Source organism: Clytia hemisphaerica, unplaced genomic scaffold, assembly GCF_902728285.1.
Source record: "Clytia hemisphaerica strain Z4C2 unplaced genomic scaffold, Clytia hemisphaerica genome assembly, whole genome shotgun sequence".
NCBI lineage: Eukaryota > Metazoa > Cnidaria > Hydrozoa > Leptothecata > Clytiidae > Clytia > Clytia hemisphaerica.
The window spans coordinates 1243142-1257009 of NW_027103850.1; the positions used below are offsets into that span (position 1 = coordinate 1243142).

Here is a 13868-nt window from a genome sequence, read left to right on the forward strand (position 1 = left end):
CCGCTTATATTTGCGAGTGAAAAAAGTATATTGGTTTGACCTTATAATTTATCATTTTCATTATTTTGGTCGCCTTTCTAATGAAAATAATTTTTTTTTTGATGAATAGCGGGGGTTAGCCTGTGATGGGTTGAAAGTAATCCTTTACTGTTTGTTACCTCTATTGGCCTCCGTAAGATTACTTTTTGGACCTACATCGGAGGTTCTTTAAATTAAGCGATGTTCGTCCGTCTGTAATCCGTTCGTCTGTTACCAGCTTTTCTCGGGATTGGCTTATTAGTTTTTTCTGATTTGGTATTTTCTCGAGATTTCATTATTAGTTTTTTTCTGTTTTTTTGCACAAAGATGCGTATTAGTAATGCCCAAAACATGGCCGAGTCCGATTTTTGAGAAAAACTTTAATATTCCGGAAATTGCCGTTTTTTCGCACAAAAATATTATTGACAACAATGCCCACTATTAAGCATGATTTAATTGTCAAAGAAACTGATTTTTGACGCCGAAACATTTTTAAAATCGCCGGAACAGCCGAAAATCGCCGGAAAAACGATTTTTCTTAAATTTCTTGAGTTATACTTTATATTTCTTATGAAATTTTACAAACTGATTCAAAATGGCAATACCTAAAATTTGACAAAGCCTGACTTTCAATAAACATACTTTTCTGGCCAATAATGCCGGAAATATGCCGAATAAACCTTTTTTTTGGGGTTGGTCTAAAAAGCAGGGTAGCCAATTGGGCTAGGTTATGGGGTACCTAAATATTTTACAGACCAGAATAGAAATACCCAAAATGAATGCATAGAACCACATTTTACTGACCAGGGAGCATGAATCTGATTGATACTTATTTTGATCATGTATGATTCCAAAGATAAACAAAGATATAAATAATTACCACGTGTTAATGCACGAGGAGTAAGAAATTGAGCTTCATTATAATAGAGCTATTTCAAAAGACTTTTTGTACCTATTATAAGCTGCCATATTTAAAAATTTTGAAACGAATTAATTGTTTGAAACATCTAAACATGATTTAAATTAAACAATAGATTCAATAACAAAGGATTGTTAAGATATGACAAGATTAGAGATCATATGCCCAAAGGCGATTCCAAAGCTATTATCATCGAATTACAGCTTCACAGAAATAACAATTTAAAACATAAACAAGATTCGCAAAAATGCGACTAAATATTTCCTTAAAAATGAAGGTCATTATTGACATATACTACCAAGTAGCTGTCGCTAAGAATGCCCCGCAGAGCTTCCTATAGAAATATCCCTAAGTAAGCAAAATTACGCATGTGTAGATTTTAAATTCGTTTTATCGATAAAATTTAAGTTGGAGGAAGAAAGCTTGGTTTCGGTTTCAACTTTACTTTTGAGATGACACTGGATAGACGGTCGCTCGGTCGCTCACATCTCAAAAAGAGAAGTTGTCGCTCACATGTTATCACAGTGAAAACGCCAAAAATTCTGAAATTGATTTGATTCTTATAAAGTAGACACTTATAATAAAAATAGATATGCTCATCTTTTCGCCATCCTTTGTTTACTTTGTAAGAACTAATTACCGAAAGGCATATTGCCTTCAATCAAGAGTTATTGATTTGATTCTTATAAAGTAGATGCTTATAATAAAAATAAATATGCCCACCTTTTTATCCATCTTTTGTTTACTTTCTAATAACTAATTACCGAAAGATATATTGCCTTCAATCAAGAGTTATTGATTTGATTCTTATAAAGTAGATGCTTATAATAAAAATAAATATGCTCATCTTTTTCGCCATCCTTTGTTTACTTCGTAAGAACTAATTACCGAAAGGCATGTTGCCTTCAATCAAGAGTTATTGATTTGATTCTTATGAAGTAGATGCTTATAATAAAAATAAATATGCTCATCTTTTTCGCCATCCTTTGTTTACTTTGGAAGAACTAATTACCGAAAGGCATGTTACCTTCAATCAAGAGTTATTGATTTGATTCTTATAAAGTAGATGCTTATAATAAAAATAAATATGCTCATCTTTTTCGCCATCCTTTGTTTACTTTGTAAGAACTAATTACCGAAAGGCATATTGCCTTCAATCAAGAGATATTGATTTGATTCTTAAGACGGGCGTCAGTCAGGGCGTAAGGAAGGCGTTTTGACACTGGAGAAAGCCCGTTTTAATAAATATTTCCCTTTTGGAAAACGGGAAATATTTAATAAAATCTAAATCTAAAATATTAAAAACTGTTTTGTATATATTTTTTATTCGGGTCTGTAAATTTTCAAACGAAGCCAAGAAGGAAGACAAAATGGCGCCAGGTCTCTTGAGAAGTAACAAAGTTCAGTACCTTTGGAAAAAAGGCTATTGTGGCTGAAGTTCGAAAGAAATCTTAAATTCTATTACATGGAATCATTAACAAGATGTTGTAATAGTTATTTCCACATGAAAACAGGTTTCAGATTTCAAAAAAGTTTAGGCAAAAAGAGGTACCCCATAACCTAGCCCAATTGGCTACCCCATTGGCTACCCTGCTTTTTAGACCAACCCGTTTAAATTTCAAGAATTTTTGCCTTATGATTTTACTCTTATTACCCTTTATGACACACAAGAAAATCATACGGATCATCTTGGCAATAGTGTGTTTTTCCAGGAATCAGAAAATTTAGCATTTCCGGTACTTTGTTGATTTAAGTCTTTCGATATTTCTAAGAAAAATAGTTAAATTCTAAAAAAACATTAATTAAAAAAATAAGAGTTCAGTTTATTTAGAAAGCAGAACATGTAATAGTTATCGCACGGTACCAAGTACGATATGGGTCCGAGGGAGGCACTCAAGCGAAATTGGGAACGGGACAGGGCGTCAAATTTACTAGTTTTCAAGATGTGTATCTGACAGGGTGGTTATTTTGAACAATTATTATTAGGTTGGAAATTAGAAAAATTTTCAATCTTTCGTCTACATTTCGTAATTTTTGCCACTTTTCAGGGTGAAAATTAGTCTGGAGATCCACACTCTCTATTCAAACTTACAACACATAAGCAAAAATCCCATCAAAAGCTACTCATTGAGAGTATGGTATTTATGACCCAGTTTGAATTTGTTTACACTTGGTTTGAATTTCGTGCCAAAAAAGCCGTTGATAAGGTTAGCCAATCAGATTCGGGCACTTCCAATCAAAACAATAATATCACGTGGTTTCAACAATTGTTTAACAGCCAATAGGAATTCTGTGGACAGATTTGGCATCTACAAAAATACCCGGCTACTCTGTTATTTCTATCAAGATTTCTATATTATTAGTCGTTTTAACTAAATGCTATACTTCGAAACCACAGATCTGTAAAGCCCGAAGGGCTAGATTTGCGGCTTTTATCGAAAAGTGAAGCCTAGGTTTGGAAGGATTTCCTACCAAAGTCACGTGACTAAAATATGCAATTTCATTGGTTTGAGAGATGTGAAATAGCGTTTGCCGCCTACTTTTTTTGATCTCACGCTCCAAAAACAATTAAAATGCTAGATCCTATCCATCGGCACGAAATTTAAAAAGTCAAATTTTTGCTTCACTTTTTTTTGCTGGAGAAAGCTTAAAGTTGCCTATCTAGCCCTTCGGGCTTTACAGATATCTGTGTTCGAAACCACACGAACAGAGTAGTCTAGAAGAAAACATTGAACTAGAAGGATCTACAATCAAGGTCATAATATTTGAGAAAAAAGGGAAATCCACCAGGAAGTTTTTGAACCACAATCGATTTGTAAGTGCTCTAAAGTAGGTTGGAAGGGTAGAGTTTTAACTCTGAGTTTTAACATGAGACTTAAGAGCTTAGGATCTGAGGATCCAAAAGTTCAAAAATAGTCCAATAAGACTCAGAATATAGCCTGGAAGTCTGCCAACCCCTCCCAAATTGAAATATTCGATTAAATTAAAAAGATAGCCAAAAATCAACTTTCTCGCCAGAACTTTAAATCTTGAAAAACGTTAGAATAACCAAAATTCTCAATATATTATGACCTTAATTGTATCTCTTTACTTTTCTATATTACAGTCCTCAAACTAGCACCTAATTTACTATATTAGGAATGAAAAGAAAACATTTCTGAGCATAAAATTGTACATGGTACATGATATCATTTCTCGCTTATAACTGACCCCCTCCCTTGATACATAGATAAAATAGGTGATGGGTAACAATTAAAAAAGGGTCGCAAAGGGTCAAAATTTTCAAAATTTTGGGAATCTTTGGTACGACCCAGCTAGAGAATCAAACCCACATGACCATGCATATACGGCTAATTTCAAAATTCATTGCCGTAGAGGGTCTGTTGTCATTGTCTTTTCTCGGTTTTTCAAACCGACCGCTGCGATAAAGTGTTTGTGAGAGAGGGAGATGATGACGGAAGTCCCAGAAGTCTTTTTCTATTCATAAATCATATTTCATCCCAGAGGTCTCCGTACGGGAAATCTTTATCAAACAGACAATGCGCACAGAGTGTACTACGAAGCGAGATAAACCACTCTGGTACACAGTACTTGTGATAAAACATACCTAAAAAACTTTTTTCAAAACATCTACTTGAATTCTAGTAAATAGCAATTCATCGGTCCGATTTAAAAGACGATAATTTAACGAATTCAAACCATCGATATCACCATATTTAGTCGCTTCTGTCCAGAAAACAGTACGTGCTAATTGCACTTCGCGTTTCGCTGGTGTATGACTTAACATTTTGTATCTAGCAACATTTTTTGGTTGCCTATGTATTTTCAAACCGTTTTTACGTAACCGATGAGATACATTATCGTCTTCGCCACCCCATTGCCAAAATATATTCGAGTAACCATTTGCAAGTTCAAAGTGTGCTTTTGTTGTTGATACAACTCCTCCAAAATGTTCATATTGAAGAGGCATATAACCTAACGTGTCCACTGCTACCGACATGTGTGCAGGAGATTTGCGACAGTCGTAAAAGATACCATCATTCTCTGGAACAAGATCTACGTCATGGAAAACGAAGCATGTATACGGGAAATAACGTAACGCTTCTTTGAAACCAATATTACGTATTTTACCACGGTTGAACGGATGTTCGTCCGATTGTTCAATCACAAAAATACGGTAATGAATTTGCTGATTGCGCAACACGGCGTGTAACTGACGTAACATTACGGGGAGATGTTGTTCGCGGTTACGGAATGGAATTATGATAGCCGTACGGGTGCTGATATCACATCCTGTAGGCATGTACCAACCACCTGTTTTAACAAATGAAAGTTCATTTTTGTGAAGCCATTCCATACTTAATATTTCCTTGCTAACTTTTAAAGGGCCTTGAAGATATTTAGCTTCACATTGCGGTCCTCTTTGTTTTTTGCACATGCCTTTGTTATAGCTCGAAAGCTCTGGTTCATTCACTTTTTGGTCATTATTCCGCATGAAATTGATGAAAAATAACGGACAGAAATGTAAGGTTTTGTCCCCAACAAGGCTCCCAACTTCCATTAAGATTTGTGCCTTCTCTATCGGATCAATAGAGTTGTTTAAGTTAAGCTTGTTTAGATCTTCAGTTACTGACAATTTCGAGCTTTGTATTTTGATTGACGCAAATAAACTACGGAAGGTGAGCACAACAAAAAGACAAATGCAGATAAAGATTGAACTTCTTCGACGGAGTAGGTGTAACATGGTGGTGATATGCACAGCCTCTTATTACTTGAATCTTGATACTTTTTCTGGTATCTAAAGAAAACAGAAAGGAAAACGATTTTTTAAGCTTTTTAATCATGAATCTCTTTTTGCTAGGTGTTGTCTCGTTAGAACCATTATCACTGTAACAGAACTTTTAAACTTCACTTTCACTGCCATGAGCATCAGAGGTTGAGTTTTCAAAGAAAAAAACCTCTGAAGTGAAGATCAATAATAAAAATTTAACGCGCATTTGTCAATCTAATTACAGTAAAAAGAATCAAAGATGAAGAGCAAATATTACCATATTAATGTCTAGCAGCAGACTGTTGGTGGGTTTACATCTAGGGGAGAATCGATTAAGAAATACAATGATAATCGCACGATTTCTTTTGATTCCATCACAATTCCTTTGTAAGTCATAATTGATTTTCCCTAAGCTTTCTGGTTGGCTCAAATTTTACTAAAGAATGCGAATATTTTTTTCTCCAAAGATTTATCATACACTGGATAAACGACTCATAAAACGATGGAGAGCGATCATTGTATTTCCTTTGTTTCAGAAAAGGACAACTGTCATGGCGGCTCGAAGATGTCTGATTTTTAAAAATGTTTATCAGTCTTCTTTTTAAAAAGTTCTCTAGCTCTTTCTTTTTGTACATTTGGAGAAAAAAAAGCTTAAAAGTAAGGCTAGTATTCCAAGCCGGATACATTTGTGCAATCTAATGTGAGAAAAACATCATTAGACAAGAAATCCGGTCAAAATCCTTATAGTGACACAAAATTTTCAATTGGAAATATCTTTCCAAGACTGTTCCCAGAAGAGCTGAAATTAACATACATAAGACTTGAGTGGTTAAGTGTCTTGGCTCCACTGTGGTACGAAAATCCTTTGGAGGCACGTGGTGACAAGGTGGTTTTTTTGAGGTTGAAGTTTGTAAATTTCCGGTGTCAACATTAAATTTCTTATACACAACACGCCTTTTGCATCTTTCTCACAGCTTGAAACGTCATAACGACTTATAATTAACAATTATGTGGAAGAATCCGACTCTCACAGGAAAGTTTTAAGTCGCTCTTTTGGGAATTGGTTGAGTGATTTTCGATAAGAAATGCAATAAAAAAGCTTCGAAAAATCATTTAACGAGGGAAGGAGAGTGAACAATACTATCATTACTGCGGACATAGCTAGTACACGAGAAATCAGCAAAAGTCTGTTACTTGTATATCCAGTGTATAATAAATCCTTGCTTAAATGCCATGACAGAAAATACAATGGAAAAGCTATTAAAATCATTTCGGCATGTGCTTTTGGCTGGGCACTATCACCGCTTTTAGCCTGTCACAATCAATGTTTCGAAAACAAAAACAAGGACACTTAAATCAATACCAATATCATGATTCTATCATCTCTCTTCGTAGAGAGCAACTAAAAAATGTCAAAGAATTCAAATAAGTTGGTCAAATTCTTAATTACCAACAACCATACAAAGAAGAAGCTGAACTGAACGAATCAAACTTGCAAATAAAAAATTCTCTGATTTTTCTAAATTGCTACAAAATTTCAAAATCAACCTACACACCTTTGTATATCCCCTTTCCTATTAGTTTTATCAGGAGCTGTCTAACAAACTTATTCCATGCCTCTACAATACGTCTGTCTCCTACATACTGTAATGCTTTTGAGGAGAGTTAAAATGGGTTTCAATTAACAATCAAAATAAAACAAAACAGAAGCTCAACATCACTCATGATTTCTTTTATAAATATTAATCAATCTTCCCTTCCTAAAAAAGAATTTTATACCACACTATCACGCGTTATCTTACCGTGGAAACCGACCTTAAGCGAATCAATTTAGAAAAACCATTTACATTTCTCAGTAATGAGGAAGCTTAGATTCAATCATAAAAATCTGCTCTCCTACACAAATTTTGAACGCCTCTAATGGCTCTTGGCTAAGTACTGCAGTATATACACCTTTTTCAATAAGGAAACTTTACTTTTGCACTGAGCCTGGGGTTCCTTATTTTTCGAGAGAATTTCAGCCTCTAAGTTCCTTAAAAGTATAATCATAAAAATGTTTTGTCAATAAAACAAAGAAAGTCTAGAAAAGAAAAGCATTTTTACTGCTTCTTTTGCTGGAATGCACGTGAAGCGTTCAATAATTGCCTTTATTGTTCCTTGGGGGAGGTTTCGATCCGCTTCAAATGTTGAAAAGCATGAGAGCAACTAAATGACTGTTCAGATTTCATCAACAAAACGCGAGATGAGTTGAAAAGAACAAAAAGTTGTCATGCTGCGTCAATCCATGTTGATTCTCACTGATTCTCACCAAAATTTATAAAGTAGTGACGTTTCCGATTTTTTACACAACAAACATTATATTAATATGAATATTGGATATTAATTATCAAATCAAATTAACAGTTTTTTTATTAAATCACGCATAAGAAACAAACTTATCCTTATAAATGTTGGTTCTCGCAAATAAACTTGAGTTTACAAAGCGAAATGAATAACTCATTAGCTTAATCGTTTTTGTTTGAAGTTTGCTTGAAACTTTCAAGCGATTGTGCCAATTTTATATAATAGAAAACAAAAGATAGGATCGTGCACTCCTTTGTTACCAAAAGTTTCAAGTAACAGTGTGAAAGCCAATGAAGTATAAGCCCGAAGGGCTAGAATCGAATCTCCTTGGTAGGATTTGAAGCCAAAAAATCCTCCCAAAGTTGCGCGGCCTTGAGCGGCTCGCCTGGTTTTTACACAAATGACAGATTGAAACTAAAATTTACCGCTAAATTTCGAAAAAAATATCAATCGTAAAAAAAGAAATTGCTAGATTCAATCTGTCGTCAAAAATACAGCATATTTTTTAAGCCTTCACTTTTTCTTGCCTGAGAAAGGTTAGAGATTCTACTCTAGCCCTTCGGGCTTTAAACTCAATGATGAAACCACCCTTAAACCGTCAGTGGAAAAAGACACTAAAGGACTTTTGATATGTCATTAGCGATAACTCATTAGAGTTTTTTCTAATTTGCTCGATCAAGTGATTAACCCTTTTTTTATCCATGAGATGTTTTACAAGAACAGGTTAAGAACATTTAAGGCTTCGCAGACCCTAAGACAGCCGAAGAAGCCTTAGCAGAATAGACAAAAGTTAAGAACATCCAAAGGCTTCAAAAATTCTGGATGTTCTTTTAAAAAAACGTGTATGTCGCTCAGAACTCACTGAAAAACCTTAATAATAATTTTTCGAGTCAAAATACTCTCTAGATCGGGTTTTATGACTACTTCTGTCAATATTGAAAAACACGAAAAAGATGAAAAAGAATCATAAAACAGAAACGGATTCATTACCTTAATGTAGATGTTTTTATACTCTTCCATATCATAGAATTCTATCTTACACAACAAGTAACAATGTTTACAACAAAGGATTTCTATCATATATAAAGTCGTTATCTAGGGAATCTGTATTCATTTCTTGGTGCCTAGGGAATTTTCTATGCAGGACGATTCTTACTTTGATTTCGTTAATATCGCATTGCGATGTACAATGAAGGAAACAATTGAGTCTCTTTTATCTTCCTTATTGAACAGTTTGAGAAATCATGCCCTGGAGAATTCCATTTAATTCCTTCTTGTTCTTGTTGCAGAGAATGAATTGTTTAATTTGAATTGAACAGATCTAGTTTTAACAATGATCCTTTTTATTCTTTTTTTGCGGGATCAAAAGTATTCTTATACGTTAAAGAACAGTTTCACTTTACCGCGGAGAACTGTTTGTCCTTTGTATGGAAGGAACATATTATCCTTGAGAGGGGGAAATAAAGTCATATGTTCATTGAAAATAGAAGGAATGAACTGTTGTTCATTAGTGAGAACATTTTATGTAGTTTTTTATAGGAACATTTTACCTTGTTGTTAGCTATATTTGTTCTTATTTAAACAGTATAAGTTAATGATCAATTTGTTACAAAATGATTCAAATGGATTGTTCATGAAAAATGAACAAAATAGACAACATTATAAAAATTAATGTTATTTTAAATCGAATGATTTGTATATTAAAGAGACAAAAGATAACGTATTCAAAAATGAAATGGACTTAACAGTACTATGTGTTCATTGAGCGGCAAAATACAAAAACCCCCTCGTAAGAATATAACCAATCAAACATCAAGTTTGTTAAAGAATGCATTCAAAAAATAAAAAAATAACAAAGGACCCCGTAAAGAATATATATATTTTAGAAGGTATAAAGAGAAACTATGAACATCGAATATTTAGGAGGGCCATAATGGCCCGCCGGGGGGCTCTTCGTAACTGGGCACTCGGAATGGATCAGCCATGGAAAAAGAAACTGTCATTCAGGAGAATGATAAGTAAATTTACCTGCCCAGCTAAATTGTGTTTACTTGACCTTTAAAGCAAGAGAGGTTTGAGAAAAACACATAGATACAATCATCCTTGGTTACACCGGTGACCACGAAAAATTCGGACTTTCTCGGCGTCTTGAGGCCGAACCATGTCCCAAAGTGGCTTGGAGTTTTTATATTTAGAAGTAGTATCCTAACTAATTCGAGCCATTACTTTTTAAATTTGACGCACAAGTTCCCTAGTTATGAGCTTTTAAACTCGAAATTCACTTTTCGGAAAGTTAAAAATCAGTAAAAAGGGTATCAAATTAGGTATTTTTAGACGTTTTGATATACATTTTTGAAAAATTCCTTGAAAGTGCCAATTTTGATAAAAACTAGTCTTGTTTTAAACAAAAATCTTCACAAGGTGTTTTTAATAATTATTAATGTCATAAAACGTTAAAAGTCAATTTATAAGAGATTTTCTAATTGATTGCATTAATTTAATACCTCTTTTTTACGTGTTTTTACACTTTCCGAAAAGTGAATTTTGAGTTTAAAAGGTCATAAGTAGAGAACTAGTTGGTCAAATTTAAAAAGTGATAGCTCAAATTTTAAGTTAGGATATCTACTTTTTAAATACCAAAATTCCGAGCACTTTGGGACATTTGTTCGGCCTCAAGACGCCGAGAAAGGTCCGAACTTTTTCGTGGGTCACCCGGTATTTTGATGACCAGCCAGAAGTTAAAAGGGAAGAAATAGAACTTAACCAGCCAAATATCCAAAAGAAAGCTTCTACAAGTTCTAAACCTTACTACTCAATCGATGAAGGGATCGGTAAATCGTTTTATAAATGGCTAACTACTACTTGTGGAGGAGGTAAAAACGACAGAGAAGCCAAACAAGTGGCCAAACGTGCTTTGAAATTTTTGATGAATAGCACTGGGGATAACGAATCCCAAACACCTTTATCTTATGAACTGATCCCGGGGGGGGGGTACTAGGGCAAAATGGGTTACGGGGATGCTCCGCTGGTCAGGGTACCATTTTTAACCTCCACGAGTCCCTGGTAGGGTCGCAAAAACACCAAAATAGAAAAATCAGTCCCTCGTAGGGTGCCTATTTTTGGAAAATTTGGGGAAAAAGTAGAAAATTTGAGAAAATTTTGGAATTTCAGTCCCATTCAGGGTCACTTTTTTCGCAAATTTCGAGTCCCACGTAGGGTCCATTTTTCGAACCTCGGCGGAGCACCCCCGTCGGTCGACAAGGGTAGTTACCCCCCCCCCCGGGAACTGATCGACTGCTTTTAGGGCAACAAAATTATATGAAATTTTTTAACTGTTTAGGGAAGAATGGAAATTATCTTCTTCAGGAGAATAATTATTAAAAGCTATATCAGATTTAATGGATTATAGAAAATCATTTGGAGTCAATGATAACAAATTGAGGTGTTTTACAATAACAGTTTATTTAAATTAAGTTTATTTGAGGAGAGCAAAGGAAAATTTGAGAAAGAAGAAACGTCTTGACAGTACAAGAAACTTTAACTTAGAAACACTTATCGGTCGTGATAGCTGGGCCAGCTTAGAGGAAATGGAAGCAGTAATACCTTATCATATCTTCAATTTTAAAGAGATTGTCAACAAATGCAAAGTACAAAAGCCTCTGCCAAACAAGTAGAACTTACATTCTGCACTCGTTTTATTCAACCTTTTTATTTTCGTGAAAATGTAGTGACCAAGACATTTCAATATTACTTTACAAATGATCGAAAAAGCTTAACGACTGATGGTTTTATTACCAAAGAGAATTCAAACGACAGGAAAATACTCTGATACACTAATTTTAACAAGAAGTATTACAATATTAGATACATACATAGACTTTATTCGACCACTTATGAAACCGACTTGTGATTACTTATTAGTATCAACAACGGAATCAGTATCAATCTCTAAACAAAGCATGCAATACTTGTCATCAAGCCATAGGAAAAGTTATCCATCCAACAAGATACAGACAAATAGTGAAACAACAAGTGCTGATAATTATCTCGTTCAGAACAGGAATAATAGAGACCAAAAACATAGCTCTGATGTTGCAAGGTACACTACAAAAAGAAACAATCGAAATAGTCGCTACACAGGACAGAAATCATGGAGAAAATGCTAGGCACGCGCGCAAGGATCACCAAGTGGCGATTTTCAGGGGTATTTAGAGATTTAGCTGCATTTAAAAGTCATTGGTTTACCAACAAGCTAGTCTAGATGTCGACGCGGACAATGTTGTTCAAAATCAACAAGCACAATATGGCTTCCCAATTGAGTCAGAGATGAAGCTTGAGCCCAGTAGTATCGAATCTCAAGCACAGAAGTGAACAGCATNTTTGTTCTTATTTAAACAGTATAAGTTAATGATCAATTTGTTACAAAATGATTCAAATGGATTGTTCATGAAAAATGAACAAAATAGACAAAACAAAAATGTAGTGTTCTGAAATGAATGATTGTATATTTAAAGAGAACAAAAGATAAACGTATTCACAAAATGAAATGGACAATTAACAGCACTTATGTGTGCATTTTGGCGGGAAAAATACAAATAAGAAGAAGAATATAACCAATCAAACATCAAGTTTCTTAAAGAATGCATTCAAAAAAATAACAAAAATAACAAAAGGACCCCCGTAAAGAATATATATATTATTTTAGAAAGGTATAAAAGAGAAACTATGAACATTGAATATTATAAGGAGGGCCATAATGGCCCGCCGGAGGGTGCTCTTCGTAGACTGGCACTCGGTCAATGGATCAGCCAATGGAAAAAGAAAACTGTCATTCAAGGAGAATGATAAAGGTAAATTTACATGCCCAGCTAAATTGTGTTTACATTCAGACTTTGAAAGCAAGAGAGGTTTGAGAAAACACATAGATAACAAGCATCCTTGGTATTACTATTTTGATGACCAGCCAGAAGTTAAAAGGGAAGAAATAGAACTTAACCAGCCAAATATTCAAAAGAAAGCTTCTACAAGTTCTAAACCTTACTACTCAATCGATGAAGGGATCGGTAAATCGTTTTATAAATGGCTAACTACTACTTGTGGAGGAGGTAAAAACGACAGAGAAGCCAAACAAGTGGCCAAACGTGCTTTGAAATTTTTGATGAATAGCACTGGGGATAACGAATCCCAAACACCTTTATCTTATGAACTGATTGACTGCTGTTTAGGGTCAACAACAATTATACTGAAATTTTTAACTGTTTTAGAGGAAGAATGGAAATTATCTTCTTCAGGAGCATTGAATTATGTAAAAGCTATATCAGATTTAATGGATTATAGAAAATCATTTGGAGTCAATGATAACAAATTGAGGTGTTTTACAATAACAGAAGTTTATTTGAGGAGAGCAAAAGAAAATTTGAGAAAGAAGAAACGTCTTGACGGTACAAGAAACTTTAACTTAGAGACACTTATCGGTCGTGATAGCTGGGCCAGCTTAGAGGAAATGGAAGCAGTAATACCTTATCATATCTTCAATTTTAAAGAGATTGTCAACAAATGCAAAGTACAAAAGCCTCTGCCAAACAAGATAGAACTTACATTCTGCACTCGTTTTATTACAACCTTTTTATTTCTTCGTGTGAAATGTAGTAGACCAATGACATTTCAATACTTGACTCTACAAATGATCGAAAAAGCTAAACAGACTGATGGTTTTATTGACCAAAGAGAATTCAAAACGACAGGTAAATATCTCTTTGATACACTAATTTTAACTGAAGAAGTATTTACTATATTAGATACATACATAGACTTTAT

The 13868-nt window shown here is 34.3% G+C and overlaps 1 protein-coding gene across 1 annotated transcript; it reads right to left on the minus strand.

The window, feature by feature from the left end:
* Positions 1-3808: 3808 nt before the first annotated feature.
* Positions 3809-5731, minus strand: LOC136807622 (beta-1,4-N-acetylgalactosaminyltransferase bre-4-like). The gene has a single exon (XM_067064216.1). It carries the CDS (start codon positions 5679-5681, stop codon positions 4545-4547), a length of 1137 nt encoding a protein of 378 aa, XP_066920317.1. The 5' UTR covers positions 5682-5731; the 3' UTR covers positions 3809-4544.
* Positions 5732-13868: the final 8137 nt, after the last annotated feature.

Excerpts from the sequence above, each read along its gene's own strand:
- LOC136807622 (XM_067064216.1), bottom strand. The coding sequence starts at position 5,681 with ATGTTACACCTACTCCGTCGAAGAAGTTCAATCTTTATCTGCATTTGT.